We start from the raw sequence: 23,258 nt of genomic DNA, 5'->3' as shown, positions 1-23,258 counted from the left end.
CAACATCTACTTATGTTTATATTGTATATATTGTGTGTTGAAATGTAATAACATACTTTGTGTTTATCATTGTAAAACAAAAGAGTTTATTTGTTGTGGAAACAAGTTATAAATATACTTACAGTTGAAATTCTATAAGTGTTGTTGCATTTATAAAAGAGTAGCGGTTTTCCGCAAGTAGCAACAGTGCGCAGAGGTTAAGTGTTGCATACACTTAAGATAAGATGCCTAGAGATGCTACCATTATGCTTGGCACAAGCCAGTGGATGGGAAGGACTCCAAGGCAGGCCCTAACCAACGGGGTAAAAGTTCAGACCCTAGCTATTTTGGGCATTTGCAAGCTGGCGAAAGTGTTCAGCCATGCTAAACTTCAGCTCCGAGTGATGGAGGTGTATGCGATGAGTGTACTACGGTAACCCCGGTACCCTCCCACATCTTACACCAAAATCCAGTCTAAAGCAGCCACTGAACCCCCAATAAACCAACATTACGCAAAAGATTGGCATTTCCTGCAGTGCTGAGAAGTGGGCCAGGGGAAACCAGCAGGTGGATAACAACTGTGCAACTTCAACCAGTTTTAGATATTTTCCATTCCAGTATCATCAGTGATTGAGGGCAAGTTGTATAATTTCCAACATGACAAAATCACAACACAAACATACAAAAAGTAAGATTGACAACACTGTTTTGTTTATTAACTTGTTTTCTCTTTTGTAACTAGCTGTGCATTGGACACTTGATGTTAGGCTCAAGTCTAATGTCTGGCTCAGGCTTTTTTATAATACAAAGTAGGCGTGAGCCAGCATTTTCTGTAAGGAGTTGACAGGATTATTCTGATCTCTACAATCAAATGTGTATCCAAGCAAGCACCTACTGAATTAATGCTCGACTTCATGTATATTTCAAAACTTTAATCAAATGGTTACACTATGAAACATTAAATTCCTTGATCTTTTTTGAGCTGTTGGATTTAAGGCAAACACATATCAGTTCTGGCTTGACTCTGCCGCAGAATGCTTTCGCTTCTGCCCCTTCGGCAAGATGCAAGGTGGATAAGGTTCAGTACGTGGCCTATTTGTTTGGAATATCAGCTTAGACAAAGAAGTCCTATCATCACACAAATCTGGATTAGACATTCTTTTATTCTTTATTACACATGAGAACACACGTTCTTCTTCTGCATTACTGTGTGGTAAAGTAAAAACAAGTCTTGCGATTTTAGAAAAAAGAAAAAACTTGCTCCTGTGTGAGCTTCGAAAGATAAAATCCCGCTCAAGATGAAACCAGACAACATCTATTCTGTATGCATCAACCTCTCCACTGGCACAGTTTACTTTAATGGTAGCATCTTCCCAGGTTTTCGCAGGAACATCTGCAAATTCAATAACTTGGTAAGTGCCAAACTCTTGCTTGAGGAAGGTCAGATCTTTTTTTGTGAATTTTAAATAGGTTTTAAACCGCTCAACCATAAAGAGCACACTTTCAAAACCATATTTATGTTTTTCAAAAAAGTTGAAGACTCTAGCATGTTTGAGCACCTCGTCATGAACTGGGAGCACTTCTAATGCCCATTTTACTGCCTCCTGGTGAAAAGAGCGCACAGCTTCAAAGAATTTAGATTGGGTTTCAGTTTCAATAATCCCTCTTTCAAGCATGCTCTTCAGCTTTCCACGAACACTGATGCCTACATAAAGGCTCGATTCGGGGATCTGGTAGTCGCAGGAACTCAGATCTGGAAGATTGGTTTCTGGATTTTTAATGAACGATTGGACAACCTGGCCCAGATAAGCTCTATTTAATAGTAATGTCAGAAGATCCATAATGGCATCATACAACAGATGAATTACGGGGTCTTCTCTCTGCAGCAAGAGGTTGAAATTCACAAATGCTGGTAATGAAGACTGAAGGAACAGGCAATAGATCTCAGTCATAGGGTTCTCGAAGCAATGAACCAGCCTCTGCAGTCTGCTCCAACTAGCTCCATCAATATCCATAGTGGACGAAAAATAAGAACGGAGGGAGTCAAAGTTAAGAATCCGTTGATCCAAACAAGTAAGCATTCCAAGCCAACGGACAGAAATTTCCTTCAGCGTTTGACAGTAGTCGGAGTCTGCAAACTTACAAAACCGACCAGACAAGTTTGTCATTTTCGATGCATGTTCAAACCAGAAGTATAAATCAATAAGAAGATCCTCTGCATCAAAATCTTTTAGGAAGATGCAGAAAGCAGATGAGGCTTGCAAGGCACAGTTGTCTGCTACTTGACTTGGGCATGCCATGAAATATATGTTTTCATTATAATTGTGTGCAATAGTTTTTATAGGGTTTAGGTTCCCCATATTAAATGAGGTGTTATCAAGCCCAAACCCAATACAATTTTCCCAAGGAATGGAATGTTTATGCACAGCATTGCAAACAGCATCAAATATACCTTCGGTTGTGTCATCCTTCCTTATGCACATGTCCAGAAATTTACAGCATACTCTGCCCTGTTTAGAGTCAAAAATACGTACAGTCAATGGAAATGCTTTTTGCTCAGGGTCTTGATATCTGCTTCCATGAATGCAAAGACTGAACACTGATGCCTTCATGTCATCTGTTAAGTTAGCCAACAATTCTGTTACAATTGCTTCATTCAATATGCTGGCTGCTCGCGTTTTATCACAAGTGAAGGACCGGGCAAATTTAGAGTCCGGAAAACTTTGGGATAGTATACCAACCAAGTGATCTGCTGCAGCAAAAGGGACTGTGTGTTCAGCAAAAAATGTGGTGAATTTCCATTCAGCTTGCCTCACAAGCCACTCTTCAGTGGACTCTTGCTCTGCTAAAGGCCCAGTGCTTGTCTTGTTTTTTAACTTCCTCTCTTCGAAAGTCCTGCGTGCTTTACCTGAAATATGGCGTTTCACATCAAATATACCTTGATGAGCGCAGGATACATTCTTTTCACAAATCAAACAACGGAAGCAGCTGGAATCATTCTGGACAGGAACAATGATCCCTAGGAGGTAAAAAAAGGATTTTCAAAATTAGATTTCTTTCATATGTGGCAATCTTTAAGTAAAGTGGCAGCAGATTTTAATACATAAGGGATTTTTATGCTAAGCTTCTATTTCTCACATAAGTGCATATGTTAACATTGAAATATTTAAAAATGTTCTGGTAATGCTACTGTGTTTGGCTCATAACTGTGAGTGGCACTTTGCCACGGATTGTTTTAGTCTCTTAATATGTCATCAAAGAGTCACTGGGTCCCTCATCTTGCATTGAAACATCTATTCATCCACCTATTTTTTTCCATTCACCTATTTAACCACCTGCAATAAAACAAACACACAAACTCAGCAAGCATATGGAAGATTCATGTGAGAATAAATGTAGAAAAAAAATGTCACCTAACCTTGGTGGGCATATGGTTGCAATGTAAAAAAAATATATACATAGCAATAGGCAATCATCTTGTACATAGTGTATCACTGTTTTAAAGTTCCATCCTCGCTGCAGTGTTTAGAACAAATGTGTTGGTCACCTTGGAGCAGTAAATACAATGATACATTATGCACAATACCATTTCAAGTTGGCCACTCATATCACTGGGTGGCCATCTTAGATTGGTAACATTTACAGTGTGCCTCTATTGTACTAATCATCAAACGACAAAACCTTGGATAGTCTCCACGTAGGGAACAGGAGACAATGGCGTCACTAGAGTGAACTGGCCTCCAATGGCAAATGTTAAACCCAAGAATCGCCACCTGAGAAAATGTTTCTTTGTTCCTTTATAAGTGATTATCCACCTCAAGTCTATCTACGGACACACAAACAATTGTGACAGGATGTCCTCACACCCCACCAGGTGTAATGCTTCATCATAGGACTTTCCTCGCTCTTCAAAAACTCATTCTGATTAAGAACAGGCCTACACTTAATAGTAAAGGAGGTACTTCTACCCGACTATTTAACTGTGATATAAGTATGTTAAAAACCAATGTGATAAATCAAAACTACCTTTTTATCTAAGCGAGATATCACTAGGTGTTAAAAAATCAGTATGGAGACTAGGGGAACCAATACCCCATCTCCCACTTAGACCATCAACATGTTTCTGCCTCTTGGTTCACAAGAGTGTGGCATTCGTCAGGACGGAACACGGGATCATATTGTGGCTTGTACTCCTGTTAGTGCCACTTTATATTCAGACTGACATTAAAAAACAATATTTTGGGAGGAGGTAAGGAAAAGTCTTTTCCAGTTCTCCTCTCATGTTAAATCTGTTTGCTCACATCTTTTTAATGGGCACCTCAGTATCTTGGGGCGGAGTCGATAGTGTACTACGTTTTGAAAACCCTTGCGCTGACCAGCTGTTCTTGCTAAATTGGCATCCTAGCAATAGCTTTTCAGGGATAGATTGTTCACCCGATTCTGGTGCTTATCAAAATTACCCAATATAGCACTGCCTCACATGCAAAAATGTTTGTTTCTTTCTACAGTTTTGCATTCTAAGATTGCATGCAATCTTAAAAAAATATCCTCTGTAGTCGCTTGAAAATTGACTAGGGGGCATATGTATCAAACGATTTTGTATTCGCAAATGCTGCGATTCGCAAAAAAACAGCGTTTGCGAATACAAAATCGCAAAACGCGATGTATGAGCAATTTTCGCATCGCATTATTAAGGAATCGCTAATTTTGCGATTCTTTAATTTTGCGTAAGCATTTAAAGGAATCGCAAATTACGATTCCTTAAATGCTATGTAACAAGCACCCAAGTTGTGCGATTTCTCTTGAAGATATCGCAAATTACCACCAATTTACAGTTGGTGGTAATTTGTGATTTCTTTGAAAAGTGCACTTTTTGTCATTTTTCAAAGTGCCATTTGGTGCACATACATGCCCATATGCGCACACATGCTCATTTCAGGGGTGCATCTGGGTGTCCTTACGACACCCTTGCACCCTTGAAAATATTCTCAATTTGTGATTCTCTAATTGCAAATCGCAAATTGAGAATGACTTCCCTCTCCTGGCCCATAGGAATGAATGGGAAGATATTCCTTAATTGCGATTTCGCAATTTGCTAATCGCAATTAAGGAACAACAGGAAAACTCAAAATATTTGCACATTTTTAAATACATCCTGTTATGCGATTCTCAAATAGCGATTCTCAAAAAATCGCTATTTGAGAATCGCAATAACAGATTTTGATACATATGCCCCTTGGACTTAAAACGTCCAATTTTTGCCTCTCCTTTACTTTCCAATGAACCTCTCTTTTCTTTGCATCCTTTAATCACAGCCTAGTATAAGTCACACACGTTTGCCGTATCGCCTATCATTTTATTTCTGCAAATCTCCCACACCTCATTTCAAAGATGTAACCTTGCCTTTACAAGATGTATCCCTGCAGCCTGACAATACCTAATCTCCTATAGCTTATACATTAATAATGCCAACCATTTGCATGGACCTCCGCCCAACTAAAGATCACACTAAGGGCCCGATGTAGGTAATTCTAATTTACCACTTCATAAATACCGAATCATACCGATTCGGTATTTAAGAAGTGGTAAATTAGAGGGGGGGGGGGGAATGTAGGTAATTCAGAATCGGTAAATACCGAATCGGTAAGATTCAGTATTTACCGATTCTGTAAATACCGAATCGGTATCCCCCATTGATTCCTATGGGCCTTGAAGCCCATAGGAATCAATGTGGAATACCGAATCGGTATTATACCGAATCGGTATTTACCGATTCGGTAAATTCCGATTGTTGCAAGGGTGCAGGGGGTGTCACTTTGACACCCTCTAGCAACCCAATTCCGGACTTGTGTGCCATGTGACACACAGACATGCCCTAAGGGCATGTCTGTGTGTCACATTGCACAGATGTGCATGCACACCTGTATTCAGTATTTTACCACCCAATAGGATTGGGTGGTAAAATACAGATTCTTAAAGCCCTGTGGCACTCTGACATGTGCCAGCTACATCTGCATTTACAGAATCGGTATTTTACTGAGTCTGTATTTACCGATTCGGTAAATACAGAATTGGTAAAATACAGATTCTGTAAATGCATGCCCTACATCTGAAAAAGGTAATACCGGTCAGAAACGGCGGAATTCGGCCGTTTCCGACCGGTATTAGGGCACCTACATCGGGCCCTAAGCTTCTATAAATTTTTTCTACCAAATATAAACTGGAATAAATGCGTGGAATTGTTTCCTTAGTGCATAAAACTAATCCCTATAACCTATTATAACATGGGTAAAAACACTAACCATTGATTCCACAGCAGAATGCTGCTTGGCGTAAATTCCTTCATCATGGGTAGTAAGCGCTATATGTATTCAACTGCAATAAAATATATAACCCTACTGGCTCACACTAATACCATAACACTCAATGGTGTTAAATAAAAGGTGACAGTAGTCCACACAGGCTGCATAATCATATTTACTGCTTGACACTCTTACACTTACATTAAGACAAACTTGCTATGGGTCATGTCAATCCACAGTACTTTACCAGTCCACAGCAATCAGCCACCCATCACAAATTGAACCGACATGGTATAACTTTGGAGATCTGCCACACGCTCCTGGCCAACGGAGGACTTTAATTTGGTCCTACCACTGCAGGTCACAAGAAGCTATACACCATGACTGCTATTTTTTATGGTTGTAACTAACCAAATAAAGTTTTCTTACTGACTGACTGACTGCTATTTGACATCTCACAATGACAATCAGATATGGGATGGTATTAAGGTCCATCCAAGCAAATCTGTCGACTATTTCTCCCCCCAACCTATGCCTGCTCATAAACTTTACATAAAATATCTCAGAATGGACTACCCACTGCAGTGCATTAACCAGCTAAGTACACTATGATCTTACAAAATACTATAAAGGGACCTGCAAAGTTGTAGAAAGCTTCCAGCTTAAGCAAAAAGCAAACAACATGCCTCTATGTCACACATTTTCATCAATTACACTGCTAAGTGCTGTGTCCCTTAACACAATAACCATACCTTGGTGGTCATCACTCACATGTGAACACTTAACTTATTGAGTTTTGTATAGTGAGAACTTGACCCGAAGGCATCAGAGCACTTTACAGAATGGGGACTGCCGCAATTACATGAGTTACCTATGGAGTAAATATTCATACATAGCAACAGTACCTAAAATAAGTATACAAGAGACAGTAGGATATGTGGACAATATAGTCATAGTGCTTTACAGAGTTGGCACAGCAGCAAATACCAAGTTACAAGTGGAGTAAGTAAGAATACATAATAACAGTGTTATAAAGGAAGTTAACAATAGACAGTAGGATAAACGGATTATATAGTTTTGAGGTAGCTACGAAAGGGTGTTGCAAATGTGGGGAGAGTAGAGGCGCAGTTCCCCCCACCCTCCCCCCAGGTAGTGAAGCTCATAATTTTCAGAGATTGAGGGGTGCGGCAACAGACTAGTCAGATGGTTTAGGGGAAGGGTTATGATGTGTATTAAGGAGAAGAAGTTTCTGTTTCTTTCTGAAGTCAGGGAATGATTGATTGTAACGCAACTCCTTGGGCAGTGAGTTCCAGATTCTCCCTCTATGCAGATGATATCTTATTATACATTGCAAGCCCGGACACAACACTACCGGTGGTCTTCAAACTAATCACGGTACGGTAAACAAGCTGGATATAGTATTAATTTGGGGGAAATCTACCATCTACCATATCAGCGGCCCCACGGACATATAATCAGTACCGCCCCGTCTCTCGACTGCAGCCAAGGGCTTTCAATATCTTAGACTGTTTATCTCCCTTAATGATATGGACTGTCTTACCCACAATATCCAACGTGTCCTGCAAGAGGTTTTATCTCCGCGCCAAACAACAAAGAGATCGTCGATGTATCTTGTCCACATCAAAATTCTCTCATTCCACATTTCATTATTACCTCCCCAGGCCTCGTGCTTCTCCCACCAGCCCACAAATAGATTTGCGTAGCTGGGAGAGAAGCACAAGCCCATTGAAGTACCCCTGATTTGCTACAGCTGGCCAGAGAAAAGGAAGAAGTTATTGTACAGACAAAATCGCATCATACACAAAAGCGAAATTTTTCTTGTTTCCTGTCCAGGAACCACTTCGTGGCACTTAGCCATTTTTCATGATCAATGCATGTGTATAGATTAACAACATCAAGTGTTATTAGTAGCATATCATTCCCAAGTGACGCTGTCCATGATGCGAAGGAAATCCTGCGTGTCCCTCACATAAGAGGGTAAATCCTTCACAATCGGGGCCAAGTATGTATCAATGAAGCAAGAAGTGTTCTAGAGTAGGCTGCCTATTGCCGAGACAATAGGCCTCCCTGGTGGTCTTTTGGCATTTTTATGGATTTTTGGCAGGTGGTAGAAGGTGGGAAGAACCGGGGAATCGCAGTGAAGGAAAGAGTATTCCTCTCAACTGATCATGCCATCACTCTTCCATTGATTGTTCTCTCTTTACTATAGCATAGCACTCTATGTCTCTCAATTGTCTTAGTGCCTCATGTTCGTAATTATCCTTACTGAAGATAATAATGTTCCCACCCTTATCCGAGGGCTTGATCTCCATCGATTTATCATTCCGTAGAGATTTAATTGCTTCCCATTCCTTCCTTGTGATATTAGATGTTCTCATATCCATTTTGTTGTTAGCCATTCTTTCCAGATCTGCCGTTATTGCTTCACTGAAAACATCAATCGCATCGTGAGATGCATTCGGCAGTTTCCTTGATTTGTTCTTTAAATTGCTTGGATCTCTGACTTGTGTTATGGAGGTTACATTATTTCTCTCCATGTCTTGCTCCTGATTTTGTCATTCCTGCGTGGGAGTTAGCAAGATATTCAGGCGGTTATCTTCAATTGTTTCCTCCGTTAGTGTTGTTTCTATCATTCCTGGGCTTGCTGATTCTTGCCCTATTATTGGGTGTTGTAAGAAGATTTTTTTGAATTTAAGTTTCCTAATATATCTGAACAAGTCCATTTTTGTGTCCACAAGCTTGAACTCACTCGTCGGACAAAAGCTGAATCCTTTTTCGAGTACCATGATCTCATCAATCGTCAAGTTCCTTTTAGACAGGTTGATGATGTTGTTTTCGCCAGTAGGTAGTTCTAGTTAGGACCTTATTTCTATTCTGTTTTTTCTTTTCCCAATAACTTTGGCACCGGTTGACGAATCTTCGCAAATTTTTCAAACCTAGTGGGGCGCTCTGGTCCGCTCCCATCTTGAAAGTTTCGGGGTGATCCAAAAAGCTAAAGGTAGCCCTTAAAAAGAACTCTTTTTCTTAAATGGTGTAAATCCGTTCAGTAGTTGCTGAGAAAATCAAAAAATAAAAGTTTCAATATTTAGAGGCACGGAGGATCTGCGGACCCTCCTGACCACAAGCTGTATTCTAATTGACTGACAACACTTCAAACCAGGAAGTGTTCGCAGCCATCTTGTGCCTCAGTTCTGAAATGCGCAAAACAAGAAAAGGGGGCGGGGTAGAAACACCCTGACCCCCTAGGCCTGCTCAGGGGGTCCCACAAGGACCCCCAGGGCCAAAAAACATTACTGAAGGTACCTGGTGGGCTAGGTGGGCTAGTTGAACCCCAGGGACCCTCAGGATTCAAGGGGAGTTAATCCCCCAACTTAAAACGTGCCACATGTGTGCAAACACGCCCTGTGGCACGTTTCGTTTTAAGTTGGGGAATTAATTCCTCTTCAATCCCGATGACCCCTGGGGGCCAACTAGCCCAACAGGTACCTCCAAAAAGCGCCAGAAGCCTGCGTTGTAGAGAGGTGGTCCAGGCCATGCCCCTTTTTACACCTCTCTGCAATGCAGCTCCTTGGCCCTTACTGTAGGTACCTGGTGGGCTAGCTGGACCCCAGGGACCCTCAGGATTCAAGGGGACTTAATCCCCAACTTAAAATGCGCCACGGGGCACATTTGCACAGTGGTGAAGGGAGGGGGCGGGGCCTTTCTGCACCTCTGACTTAGAGGTAGTTTTAATCCCCCTGCCCTATTATGTACCAGGGCCTTACAGAGGAGGTCATGCTAATCACAGGGGTACCCCAACACATAGTGTTCTCTAGTGTATGTAGGTGTTTTCACTGTATTCTAAGTGTCTTTTAGCATAGCACTGGCTTTAGGCGTGGTTAGTCAGAGTCATTTACCACCAGTACCCGTCTGAAAAAGTTGAGGGCATAGGATAATTTTGTAATAAGGCCTCTTTCTGCTCCTCTGTTTTTTCTTTCTGCACTTCTTGCTTTTTCCTGCACTTTTCCTCGTCTTTGAGGACTTCTTTCTGCATTTTTTTTTATTCTTTCCGTGCATTTTTTCTACTTTCTTCACGTCCTACCTCTGTAGGCATAGTTATAAACTAACATTTAAAAGAACCTTAGAAATTCACTTAAAAACCATAGGTTTCAGGCATGTTATAGTTCGAAATTAGCATTTAAAAAAACCGTTGAAATTCACAGAATAAACCATCGGTTTCAGGCACGTTATTGCTAGAAATTAGCATTTGAAAAACCTTAGAAATTCACTGCAAAAACCATAGGTTTCAGGGGCGTTATAGTTAGTTGGACATTTCACTCGTACAAAATAAAAGTCAAGTCAAGTCATAGTATTTATATAGCGCGCTACATACCCAGAGGGTCTCAAGGCGCTTGAGGAAGGGTGGGGAATTACTTGTCGAATATCCAAGTTTTAAGTTGTTTTCTGAATGATAGGTGATTCTGAGTGAGACGAAGGTGAGTGGGAAGTGAGTTCCAGGTCTTAGCTGCCAGATAGGAGAAGGATCTGCCTCCCATGGTGGTTTTGTTGATGCGAGGTACGGTAGCAAGGGCTTGGTTGGTGGATCGTAGCTGGCAGGGGGGGGTGTAGAAGGAAAGTCTTGTGTTGAGGCATTCGGGTCCAAGTTCGTAGAGTGCTTTGTGTGCGTGGGTTAGGAGCCGGAAAGTAATCCTCTTGTTGACGGGGAACCAGTGGAGGTTTTTCAGGTGGCTGGAGATGTGGTCTTTACGCGGGATGTCTAGTATGAGTCTTGCTGATGCGTTCTGGATGCGTTGGAGTTTTTTCTGGAGTTTAGCGGTGGTACCGGCGTATAGGGTGTTTCCGTAGTCCAGGCGGCTTGTAACCAGTGCATGGGTGATCGTTTTTCTGGTTTCGGTGGGGATCCAGCAAAATGTTTTTTTGAGCATGCGAAGAATGTTGAAGCAGGAAGAGGAGACGGTGCTGACCTGTTTGTTCAAAGAGAGTGAGGAGTCCAGGATGACGCCCAGGTTCCGAGCGTGGTCCGTCGGGATGGGTGCTTTTCCAAGGGCCTCTGGCCACCAAGAGTCATCCCAGGCGGAGGGGGAGTTACCTAAGATAAGGACTTCTGTTTTGTCTGAGTTCAGTTTCAGGCGGCTGTGCTTCATCCACTCGGCAACTTCTTTCATTCCTTCATGTAGGTTGGTTTTGGCGGTGTTAGGGTCTTTGGTGAGTGAGAGGATCAGTTGAGTGTCGTCGGCGTAGGAAATGATGTTGAGGTTATGTTGGCGTGCAATGGCCGCGAGGGGGCTCAAGTATACGTTGAAGAGGGTGGGGCTGAGTGAAGATCCTTGTGGTACGCCGCAGATGACTTCGGTAGCCTCTGACTTGAATGGTGGGAGGCGGACTCTCTGGGTTCTTCCGGTGAGGAACGAGATGATCCATTCCAGAGCTTTTCCTTGGATTCCGATGTTTATGAGGCGCTGTAGAAGGGTGCTATGGCAGACTGTGTCGAAGGCTGCGGAGAGGTCGAGGAGGATGAGGGCGACTGTGTCTCCATTGTCCAGTAGAGTTCGAATGTCGTCTGTTGCTGCGATGAGCGCGGTCTCAGTGCTGTGTTTGGCTCGGAAGCCGGACTGTGAACGGTCAAGGGATTTGTTGGTTTCGAGGAAGGCGGCGAGCTGGTTGTTGACTGCTTTCTCGATGACTTTGGCCGGGAATGGAAGGAGTGAGATGGGGCGGTAGTTTTTGAGTTCGGTGGGGTCAGCTGTGGGTTTTTTCAGAAGGGCGCTGAGTTCGACGTGTTTCCAGCTATCCGAGAAGGTGGCGGAGTTGAGGGAGCAGTTGATGACGTCTCAGAGGTGTGGTGCTATGATGGAGTCTGCTTTGTTGAAGATGTGGTGAGGGCATGGGTCTGTGGGGGATCCTGAATGGATGGAGTTCATCAGGCGGATGGTGTCCTCAGTGGAGATTGGGTTCCAGTCATTAAGGATGTTCAAGGGGGGTGAAGGTCCTGCAGAATGTTGGGTGGGTTGGTCTCCGGGTTGGTTGTCGAAGCTGTTGTGGATGTCTGCGATTTAAAATCCCAAACGGAATTTGATTTTTTTTTTTTAATGAGCTAAATAATAACAAAATGGCAAAAATAAAAAAGGGGTACCTTGAGATATGAATTTTAAACATTTTAAGTAGGAATAGCACCAAGAAAAGTAAAAGTGATATAAGCACAATTTGTGGCTGTCTGCAGTGGAGTTTGGATAGGATACACAAACCAGGTTTGTTGTGGCCAAGGATTATACCTTTTGAGTTAGTCCTTTAACCCTTGCATGCGCGGCGAATTTTTGCGCTGTGTGGGTCATTTACATAGTTGGCGAGATTCAGACGGCCCCCGGCAGTCGTGAGCACACGCCCAACGTAACGCATGACAGGCGAGGGCCGTCATGAGCATGCAAGGGGTTAAGTCCCAAACTAGCACAAGAGTACACTTGTAAGGCCCCCTCAGGACCTCACGGGTGGCACTTAAAAAGACTTGATCGGTGTCAGGGAGATGACAACAGAAGGGTACAGTTGAGGTCCAGATGCCAATGGATGTTGCTGGAAAGGCCTCTTGTAGCTTGTTGTAGCTCTGTAGCTTGGACAAGTGGCCAGTCTTATGACCCTCACCCTTGGAGTCCACTCCTTTGTCCCGAGTACAAGAGGGAGAAAATCCAGTCCTTCATGGCTCCTCTCAGGTCACAGAAGCAGGTCAAGCCCTCTTCTATTTCTCCTCAGGTCCAGCAGTGTTCTGAAGTGGGTGCCTAGAGATGCTACCATTATGCTTGGCACAAGCCAGTGGATGGGAAGGACTCCAAGGCAGGCCCTAACCAACGGGGTAAAAGTTCAGACCCTAGCTATTTTGGGCATTTGCAAGCTGGCGAAAGTGTTCAGCCATGCTAAACTTCAGCTCCGAGTGATGGAGGTGTATGCGGTGAGTGTACTACGGTAACCCCGGCACCCTCCCACATCTTACACCAAAATCCAGTCTAAAGCAGCCACTGAACCCCCAATAAACCAACATTACGCAAAAGATTGGCATTTCCTGCAGTGCTGAGAAGTGGGCCAGGGGAAACCAGCAGGTGGATAACAACTGTGCAACTTCAACCAGTTTTAGATATTTTCCCTTCCAGTATCATCAGTGATTGAGGGCAAGTTGTATAATTTCCAACATGACAAAATCACAACACAAACATACAAAAAGTAAGATTGACAACACTGTTTTGTTTATTAACTTGTTTTCTCTTTTGTAACTAGCTGTGCATTGGACACTTGATGTTAGGCTCAAGTCTAATTTCTGGCTCAGGCTTTTTTATAAGACAAAGCAGGCGTGAGCCAGCATTTTCTGTAAGGAGTTGACAGGATTATTCTGATCTCTACAATCAAATGTGCATCCAAGCAAGCACCTACTGAATTAATGCTCGACTTCATGTATATTTCAAAACTTTAATCAAATGGTTACACTATGAAACATTAAATTCCTTGATCTTTTTTGAGCTGTTGGATTTAAGGCAAACACATATCAGTTCTGGCTTGACTCTGCCGCAGAATGCTTTCGCTTCTGCCCCTTCGGCAAGATGCAAGGTGGATAAGGTTCAGTACGTGGCCTATTTGTTTGGAATATCAGCTTAGACAAAGAAGTCCTATCATCACACAAATCTGGATTGGACATTCTTTTATTCTTTATTACACATGAGAACACACGTTCTTCTTCTGCATTACTGTGTCGTAAAGTAAAAACAAGTCTTGCGATTTTAGAAAGTAGAAAAAACTTGCTCCTGTGTGAGCTTCGAAAGATAAAATCCCGCTCAAGATGAAACCAGACAACATCTATTCTGTATGCATCAACCTCTCCACTGGCACAGTTTACTTTAAAGGTAGCATCTTCCCAGGTTTTCGCAGGAACATCTGCAAATTCAATAACTTGGTAAGTGCCAAACTCTTGCTTGAGGAAGGTCAGATCTTTTTTTGTGAATTTTAAATAGGTTTTAAACCGCTCAACCATAAAGAGCACACTTTCAAAACCATATTTATGTTTTTCAAAAAAGTTGAAGACTCTAGCATGTTTAAGCACCTCGTCATGAACTGGGAGCACTTCTAATGCCCATTTTACTGCCTCCTGGTGAAAAGAGCGCACAGCTTCAAAGAATTTAGATTGGGTTTCAGTTTCAATAATCCCTCTTTCAAGCATGCTCTTCAGCTTTCCACGAACACTGATGCCTACATAAAGGCTCGATTCGGGGATCTGGTAGTCGCAGGAACTCAGATCTGGAAGATTGGTTTCTGGATTTTTAATGAACGATTGGACAACCTGGCCCAGATAAGCTCCATTTAATAGTAATGTCAGAAGATCCACAATGGCATCATACAACAGATGAATTACGGGGTCTTCTCTCTGCAGCAAGAGGTTGAAATTCACAAATGCTGGTAATGAAGACTGAAGGAACAGGCAATAGATCTCAGTCATAGGGTTCTCGAAGCAATGAACCAGCCTCTGCAGTCTGCTCCAACTAGCTCCATCAATATCCGTAGTGGACGAAAAATAAGAACGGAGGGAGTCAAAGTTAAGAATCAGTTGATCCAAACAAGTAAGCATTCCAAGCCAACGGACAGAAATTTCCTTCAGCGTTTGACAGTAGTCGGAGTCTGCAAACTTACAAAACCGACCAGACAAGTTTGTCATTTTCGATGCATGTTCAAACCAGAAGTATAAATCAATAAGAAGATCCTCTGCATCAAAATCTTTTAGGAAGATGCAGAAAGCAGATGAGGCTTGCAAGGCACAGTTGTCTGCTACTTGACTTGGGCATGCCATGAAATATATGTTTTCATTATAATTGTGTGCAATAGTTTTTATAGGGTTTAGGTTCCCCATATTAAATGAGGTGTTATCAAACCCAAACCCAATACAATTTTCCCAAGGAATGGAATGTTTATGCACAGCATTGCAAACAGCATCAAATATACCTTCGGTTGTGTCATGCTTCCTTATGCACATGTCCAGAAATTTATAGCATACTCTGCCCTGTTTAGAGTCAAAAATACGTACAGTCAATGGAAATGCTTTTTGCTCAGGGTCTTGATATCTGCTTCCATGAATGCAAAGACTGAACACTGATGCCTTCATGTCATCTGTTAAGTTAGCCAACAATTCTGGTACAATTGCTTCATTCAATATGCTGGCTGCTCGCGTTTTATCACAAGTGAAGGACCGGGCAAATTTAGAGTCCGGAAAACTTTGGGATAGTATACCAACCAAGTGATCTGCTGCAGCAAAAGGGACTGTGTGTTCAGCAAAAAAATTGGTGAATTTCCATTCAGCTTGCCTCACAAGCCACTCTTCAGTGGACTCTTGCTCTGCTAAAGGCCCAGTGCTTGTCTTGTTTTTTAACTTCCTCTCTTCGAAAGTCCTGCGTGCTTTACCTGAAATATGGCGTTTCACATCAAATATACCTTGATGAGCGCAGGATACATTCTTTTCACAAATCAAACAACGGAAGCAGCTGGAATCATTCTTGACAGGAACAATGATCCCTAGGAGGTAAAAAAAGGATTTTCAAAATTAGATTTCTTTCATATGTGGCAATCTTTAAGTAAAGTGGCAGCAGATTTTAATACATAAGGGATTTTTATGCTAAGCTTCTATTTCTCACATAAGTGCATATGTTAACATTGAAATATTTAAAAATGTTCTGGTAATGCTACTGTGTTTGGCTCATAACTGTGAGTGGCACTTTGCCACGGATTGTTTTAGTCTCTCAATATGTCATCAAAGAGTCACTGGGTCCCTCATCTTCAATTGAAACATCTATTCATCCACCTATTTTTTTCCATTCACCTATTTAACCACCTGCAATAAAAACAAACACACAAACTCAGCAAGCATATGGAAGATTCATGTGAGAATAAATGTAGAAAAAAAAAAAGTCACCAAACCTTGGTGGGCATATGGTTGCAATGTAAAAAAAATATATACATAGCAATAGGCAATCATCTTGTACATAGTGTATCACTGTTTTAAAGTTCCATCCTCGCTGCAGTGTTTAGAACAAATGTGTTGGTCACCTTGGAGCAGTAAATACAATGATACATTATGCACAATACCATTTCAAGTTGGCCACTCATATCACTGGGTGGCCATCTTAGATTGGTAACATTTACAGTGTGCCTCTATTGTACTAATCATCAAACGACAAAACCTTGGATAGTCTCCACGTAGGGAACAGGAGACAATGGCGTCACTTAGAGTGAACTGGCCTCCAATGGCAAATGTTAAACACAAGAATCGCCACCTGAGAAAATGTTTCTTTGTTCCTTTATAAGTGATTATCCACCTCAAGTCTATCTACGGACACACAAACAATTGTGACAGGATGTCCTCACACCCCACCAGGTGTAATGCTTCATCCTAGGACTTTCCTCGCTCTTCAAAAACGCATTCTGATTAAGAACAGGCCTACACTTAATAGTAAAGGAGGTACTTCTACCTGACTATTTAACTGTGATATAAGTATGTTAAAAACCAATGTGATAAATCAAAACTACCTTTTTATCTAAGCGAGATATCACTAGGTGTTAAAAAATCAGTATGGACACTAGGGGAACCAATACCCCATCTCCCACTTAGACCATCAACATGTTTCTGCCTCTTGGTTCACAAGAGTGTGGCATTCATCAGGACGGAACACGGGATCATATTGTGGCTTGTACTCCTGTTAGTGCCACTTTATATTCAGACTGACATTAAAAAACAATATTTTGGGAGGAGGTAAGGAAAAGTCTTTCCCAGTTCTCCTCTCATGTTAAATCTGTTTGCTCACATCTTTTTAATGGGCACCTCAGTATCTTGGGGCGGAGTCGATAATGTACTATGTTTTGAAAACCCTTGCGCTGACCAGCTGTTCTTGCTAAATTGGCATCCTAGCAATAGCTTTTCAGGGATAGATTGTTCACCCGATTCTGGTGCTTATCAAAATTACCCAATATAGCACTGCCTCACATGCAAAAATGTTTGTTTCTTTCTACAGTTTTGCATTCTAAGATTGCATGCAATCTCAAAAAAATATCCTCTGTAGTCGCTTGAAAATTGACTAGGGGGCATATGTATCAAACGATTTTGTATTCGCAAATGCTGCGATTCGCAAAAAAACAGCGTTTGCGAATACAAAATCGCAAAACGCGATGTATGAGCAATTTTCGCATCGCATTATTAAGGAATCGCTAATTTTGCGATTCTTTAATTTTGAGTAAGCATTTAAAGGAATCGCAAATTACGATTCCTTAAATGCTATGTAACAAGCACCCAAGTTGTGCGATTTCTCTTGAAGATATCGCAAATTACCACCAACTTACAGTTGGTGGTAATTTGTGATTTCTTTGAAAAGTGCACTTTTTGGCATTTTTCAAAGTGCCATGTGGTGCACATACATGCCCTTATGGCATGTATGTGCTCCATATGCGCACACATGCTCGTTTCAGGGGTGCATCGGGGTGTCCTTACGACACCCTTGCACCCTTGAAAATATTCAATTTGTGATTCTCTAATTGCAAATCGCAAATTGAGAATGACTTCCCTCTCCTGGCCCATAGGAATGAATGGGAAGGTATTCCTTAATTGCGATTTCGCAATTTGCTAATCGTAATTAAGGAACAACAAGAAAACTCAAAATATTTGCACATTTTTAAATACATCCTGTTATGCGATTCTCAAATAGCGATTCTCAAAAAATCGCTATTTGAGAATCGCAATAACAGATTTTGATACATATGCCCCTTGGACTTAAAACGTCCAATTTTTGCCTCTCCTTTACTTTCCAATGAACCTCTCTTTTCTTTGCATCCTTTAATCACAGCCTAGTATAAGTCACACATGTTTGCCGTATCGCCTATCATTTTATTTTTGCAAATCTCCTACACCTCATTTCAAAGATGTAACCTTGCCTTTACAAGATGTATCCCTGCAGCCTGACAATACATAATCTCCTATAGCTTATACATTAATAATGCCAACCATTTGCATGGACCTCCGCCCAACTAAAGATCACACTAAGGGCCCGATGTAGGTAATTCCAATTTACCACTTCTTAAATACCGAATCATACCGATTCGGTATTTAAGAAGTGGTAAATTAGAGGGGGGGGGGAAATGTAGGTAATACAGAATCGGTAAATACCGAATCGGTAAGATTCAGTATTTACCGATTCTGTAAATACCGAATCGGTATCCCCCATTGATTCCTATGGGCCTTGAAGCCCATAGGAATCAATGTGGAATACCGAATCGGTATGTACCGATTCGGTAAATTCCGATTGTTGCAAGGGTGCAGGGGGTGTCACTTTGACACCCTCTAGCAACCCAATTCCGGACTTGTGTGCCATGTGACACACAGACATGCCCCACATATGTGCATGCACACCTGTATTCAGTATTTTACCACCCAATAGGTTTGGGTGGTAAAATACAGATTCTTAAAGCCCTGTGGCACTCTGACATGTGCCAGCTACATCTGCATTTACAGAATCGGTATTTTACTGAGTCTGTATTTACCGATTCGGTAAATACAGAATTGGTAAAATACAAATTCTGTAAATGCATGCCCTACATCTGAAAAACGTAATACCGGTCGGAAACGGCCGAATTCGGCTGTTTCCGACCGGTATTAGGGCACCTACATCGGGCCCTAAGCTTCTATAAATTTTTTCTACCAAATATAAACTGGAATAAATGCATGGAATTGTTTCCTTAGTGCCTAAAACTAATCCCTATAACCTATTATAACATGGGTAAAACACTAACCATTGATTCCACAGCAGAATGCTGCTTGGCGTAAATTCCTTCATCATGGGTAGTAAGCGCTATATGTTTTCAACTGCAATAAAATATATAACCCTACTGGCTCACACTAATACCATAACACTCAATGGTGTTAAATAAAAGGTGACAGTAGTCCATACAGGCTGCATAATCATATTTACTGCTTGACACTCTTACACTTATATTAAGACAAACTTGCTATGGGTCAAGCTGATGACGAGCCCAGCTCGTCATGAACAATGGACTTTTGAAAATTACAGCACAGGAGCAAAATATCGCTAGCAGCAATGGTGTTAAGACAAACTTGCTATGGGTCATGTCAATCCATAGTACTTTACCAGTCCACAGCAATCAGCCACCCATCACAAATTGAACAGACATGGTATAACTTTGGAGATCTGCCACACGCTCCTGGCCAACGGAGGACTTTAATTTGGTCCTACCACTGCAGGTCACAAGAAGCTATACACCATGACTGCTATTTTTATGGTTGTAACTAACCAAATAAAGTTTTCTGACTGACTGACTGACTGCTATTTGACATCTCACAATGACAATCAGATATGGGATGGTATTAAGGTCCATCCAAGCAAATCTGTCGACTATTTCTCCTTCCAACCTATGCCTGCTCATAAACTTTACATAAAATATCTCAGAATGGACTACCCACTGCAGTGCATTAACCAGCTAAGTACACTATGATCTTACAAAATACTATAAAGGGACCTGCAAAGTTGTAGAAAGCTTCCAGCTTAAGCAAAAAGCAAACGACATGCCTCTATGTCACACATTTTCATCAATTACACTGCTAAGTGCTGTGTCCCTTAACACAATAACCATACCTTGGTGGTCATCACTCACATGTGAACACTTAACTTATTGAGTTTTGTATAGTGAGAACTTGACCCGAAGGCATCAGAGCACTTTACAGAATGGGGACTGCCGCAATTACATGAGTTACCTATGGAGTAAATATTCATACATAGCAACTGTACGTAAAATAAGTATACAAGAGACAGTAGGATATGTGGACAATATAGTCATAGTGCTTTACAGAGTTGGCACAGCAGCAAATACGAAGTTTCAAGTGGAGTAAGTAAGAATACATAATAACAGTGTTATAAAGGAAGTTAACAATAGACAGTAGGATAAACGGATTATATAGTTTTGAGGTAGCTACGAAAGGGTGTTGCAAATGTGGGGAGAGTAGAGGAGCAGTTTCCCCCCAGGTAGTGAAGCTCATAATTTTCGGAGATTGAGGGGTGCGGCAACAGACTAGTCAGATGGTTTAGGGAAGGGTTATGATGTGTATTAAGGAGAAGAAGTTTCTGTTTCTTTCTGAAGTCAGGGAATGATTGATTGTAACGCAACTCCTTGGGCAGTGAGTTACAGATTCTCCCTCTATGCAGATGATATCTTATTATACATTGCAAGCCCGGACACAACACTACCGGTGGTCTTCAAACTAATCACGGTACTGTAAACAAGCTGGATATAGTATTAATTTGGGGGAAATCTACCATCTACCATATCAGCGGCCCCACGGACATATAATCAGTACCGCTCCGTCTCTCGACTGCAGCCAAGGGCTTTCAATATCTTAGACTGTTTATCTCCCTTAATGATATGGACTGTCTTACCCACAATATCCAACGTGTCCTGCAAGAGGTTTTATCTCCGCGCCAAACAACAAAGAGATCGTCGATGTATCTTGTCCACATCAAAATTCTCTCATTCCACATTTCATTATTACCTCCCCAGGCCTCGTGCTTCTCCCACCAGCCCACAAATAGATTTGCGTAGCTGGGAGAGAAGCACAAGCCCATTAAAGTACCCCTGATTTGCTACAGCTGGCCAGAGAAAAGGAAGAAGTTATTGTACAGACAAAACGCATCATACACAAAAGCGAAATTTTTCTTGTTTCCTGTCCAGGAACCACTTCGTGGCACTTAGACCTTTTTCATGATCAATGCATGTGTATAGATTAACAACATCAAGTGTTATTAGTAGAGGGGGGCGTGGCTAGCAGCCGATCATGGCGGCAGCATAAGGGACGAGCTCCGCGGCTGAAACGGCCTCTTCGTCGATCCGACACAAAATCCGTCACTTTTGCAAGCCCCACAGGCGGGTACCGGATCCCAGGACCGGGCGGAGTAAGCAGCGACAAGCAGCGACAAAATCCGACATACGCTGCCAGAGATACGTCGAAGCCTCGTCCCGGCCTACTCACACCTCCAGAGCCGGGACCTCCCCTGGTTGTTGACCTGGCAGGAAGTGCATCCTGATCGGAGAACTTGGACCGGAAGGGCCCGTGTGGCGGTGGACTCAACAGATCGACTGCAATTCGGAGAGTCGGAGACAGCGATCCACGCGGATCAAGGAAGTGGTGCTTGACGGAGGGGTCGCCGGAGTCCAGAAAGTCTCGAAGGTCATCACCAGCTGCGCCGAAAGCCTGGGCATCGACAACAGAGTGGGCGACCGCCATCTTTTGATCGTAACAGTCGCTACGCACGTGGCGACAACCGACGCACCTCCCACCCTGGAGAAAGTCGCTGGACCTGATCCTTACTGAACCGGACTGGCCGGGGGGTCCACACCGATCCTCACATCCTGGAGCGTAGAGGCACGAGGAGCACGACACTTGGCGGCATGGCGGGGAAAGGCCCTAAGGGAGGCGTCACACAGACTCGAATAGACCGATTTACCTCCGACAAACCCACCGGGTCACCGGCAGGAAGGGAGCAGGGTGGCAAAACGGCCGACTCCCCAGGGGGGAAAAAGGCCACACTGGACGACGTCATGCTCGCACTGGCCCAGCTGCAAACGACCGTTGGCGGAATCTCCACGGACGTCACCCTACTTAGAGCGGACCTCCACAAAATGTCGGAGAAGGTAAAGAACATGGAGGTGGTCACGATATCTCTGGTGGAGGACGTCGCAGAACTCCAACGTGAGATGGGAAAGATGGCACAGGACAATAGAATGCTCCGGGAGAAGCTGGATGAGCAGGAGGGGCGTTCTAGGCGCAACAACATCCGCATTATAGGGGTACCGGAATCAGAAGGCGTGAAAGCGATGGATCTCTTCGTAGAGAACCTGATAACGACCGAACTGAAGCCGAAGGGACTGTCCAACTTCTTTTCGGTGGAGAGGGCCCATCGAGTCCCGGGTGGCCAGCCGAAACCGGGGGCTACCCCGCGACCCATAGTGGCACGCTTGTTTAACTTCCGTGACCGGGACGCAATCCTGCAGGCAGCCAGATCCTCCCCTCCCCTCAAAATCCAGAATGCCACCGTTGCCATCTTACCTGACTACACAGCGGAAGTCGCCCGTCGGCGACGAACATTCTTCGAAGTGAAAAAAGAGCTAAGGTCCAGAGAACTGCCGTACTCAATGCTATTCCCCGCAAGATTACGGGTGGTAGCGGAGACCAAGACCTGGTTCTTCGACAACCCGGAGAACGTACGGGAGTGGCTCGAGGGATGGAGACCGGGTCAGAACCACAAACGGACACATCGCTCCATGAAAGATCGGACTGCAGGCCAACGCCGGGACTCCCAGGCCTCGGGAGGGGGACCGGACAACAGTGACTCTTTGGGAGCTGAAGGCGGCAGAGAAGAACTCGAGGAACAATGACCACTTGGAAAACATTCATATTCACTTTAGTGTTGAGACTTTTACGCTGCGAAGCGCTTCCCGCCATTGGACACTGGGTGAAGGGCCTCCGGGGGTGTGAATGAGAGACTGCCGGCTGCGGAGAGTCCCTCACCCCAACGCGCAAGTACACTGTTTGGGGGATGGGGTATGCACTCTGCTAAGTTGGGGGGGGCGGGCAGTTTTGAGTCCGTGTAGCAGGGGGGCAGGGAGGGGGGGGGAGTTGGGTAAGTTTGCACTATGGGACTTTTCGGTCCTACTGGTTTCTGTTATAAGCACACTTTTGTATCTGGGCATGTCCTATGTAACTGAGAACTTCTGGTCCACTCGGGGCACGGGGTGGTCTGATTGGGAGTATCAACCATGCCTGCCCTACGCCTGCCTCTGTGTGCAGCATCGCCTGGGGCGAAGGGGCTTCATGGCGACTCACTGGCTTTTTTATGGCCGCAACGGATAGTCAAACCACGACGACCCCACTGGTTG

At 43.2% G+C, this 23,258-nt stretch overlaps 1 protein-coding gene across 1 annotated transcript; it reads right to left on the bottom strand.

Moving 5' to 3' along the window:
• Nucleotides 1–826: 826 nt before the first annotated feature.
• LOC147706095 (uncharacterized) lies at nucleotides 827–21,606 on the bottom strand. The gene is made up of 3 exons (XM_086929594.1): nucleotides 21,354–21,606; nucleotides 14,013–15,842; nucleotides 827–2,998 (listed from the first exon to the last, which is right to left on the bottom strand). Exons 1-3 carry the CDS (start codon nucleotides 21,604–21,606, stop codon nucleotides 987–989), a joined length of 4,095 nt encoding a protein of 1,364 aa, XP_086785720.1. The 3' UTR covers nucleotides 827–986.
• Between the last annotated feature and the right edge of the window lie 1,652 nt (nucleotides 21,607–23,258).

The sequence above is a fragment of the Lissotriton vulgaris genome, chromosome 7 (genome assembly GCF_964263255.1).
Source record: "Lissotriton vulgaris chromosome 7, aLisVul1.2, whole genome shotgun sequence".
Classification (NCBI taxonomy): domain Eukaryota; kingdom Metazoa; phylum Chordata; class Amphibia; order Caudata; family Salamandridae; genus Lissotriton; species Lissotriton vulgaris.
This window is presented reverse-complemented; position numbering and strand designations above follow the sequence as displayed.

Bases quoted from the DNA above. Each gene is read 5' to 3' on its own strand.
- LOC147706095 (XM_086929594.1), bottom strand. From the start codon at position 21,606: ATGGCGGTCGCCCACTCTGTTGTCGATGCCCAGGCTTTCGGCGCAGCT. The intron at 15,843-21,353 runs GTGTGAGTAGGC...TTTACCTCCTAG, and splicing joins GGGAGGTCCCGGCTCTGGAG to GGATCATTGTTCCTGTCAAG. The intron at 2,999-14,012 runs GTGTGTTCTCAT...TTTACCTCCTAG, and splicing joins CAGTAATGCAGAAGAAGAAC to GGATCATTGTTCCTGTCCAG.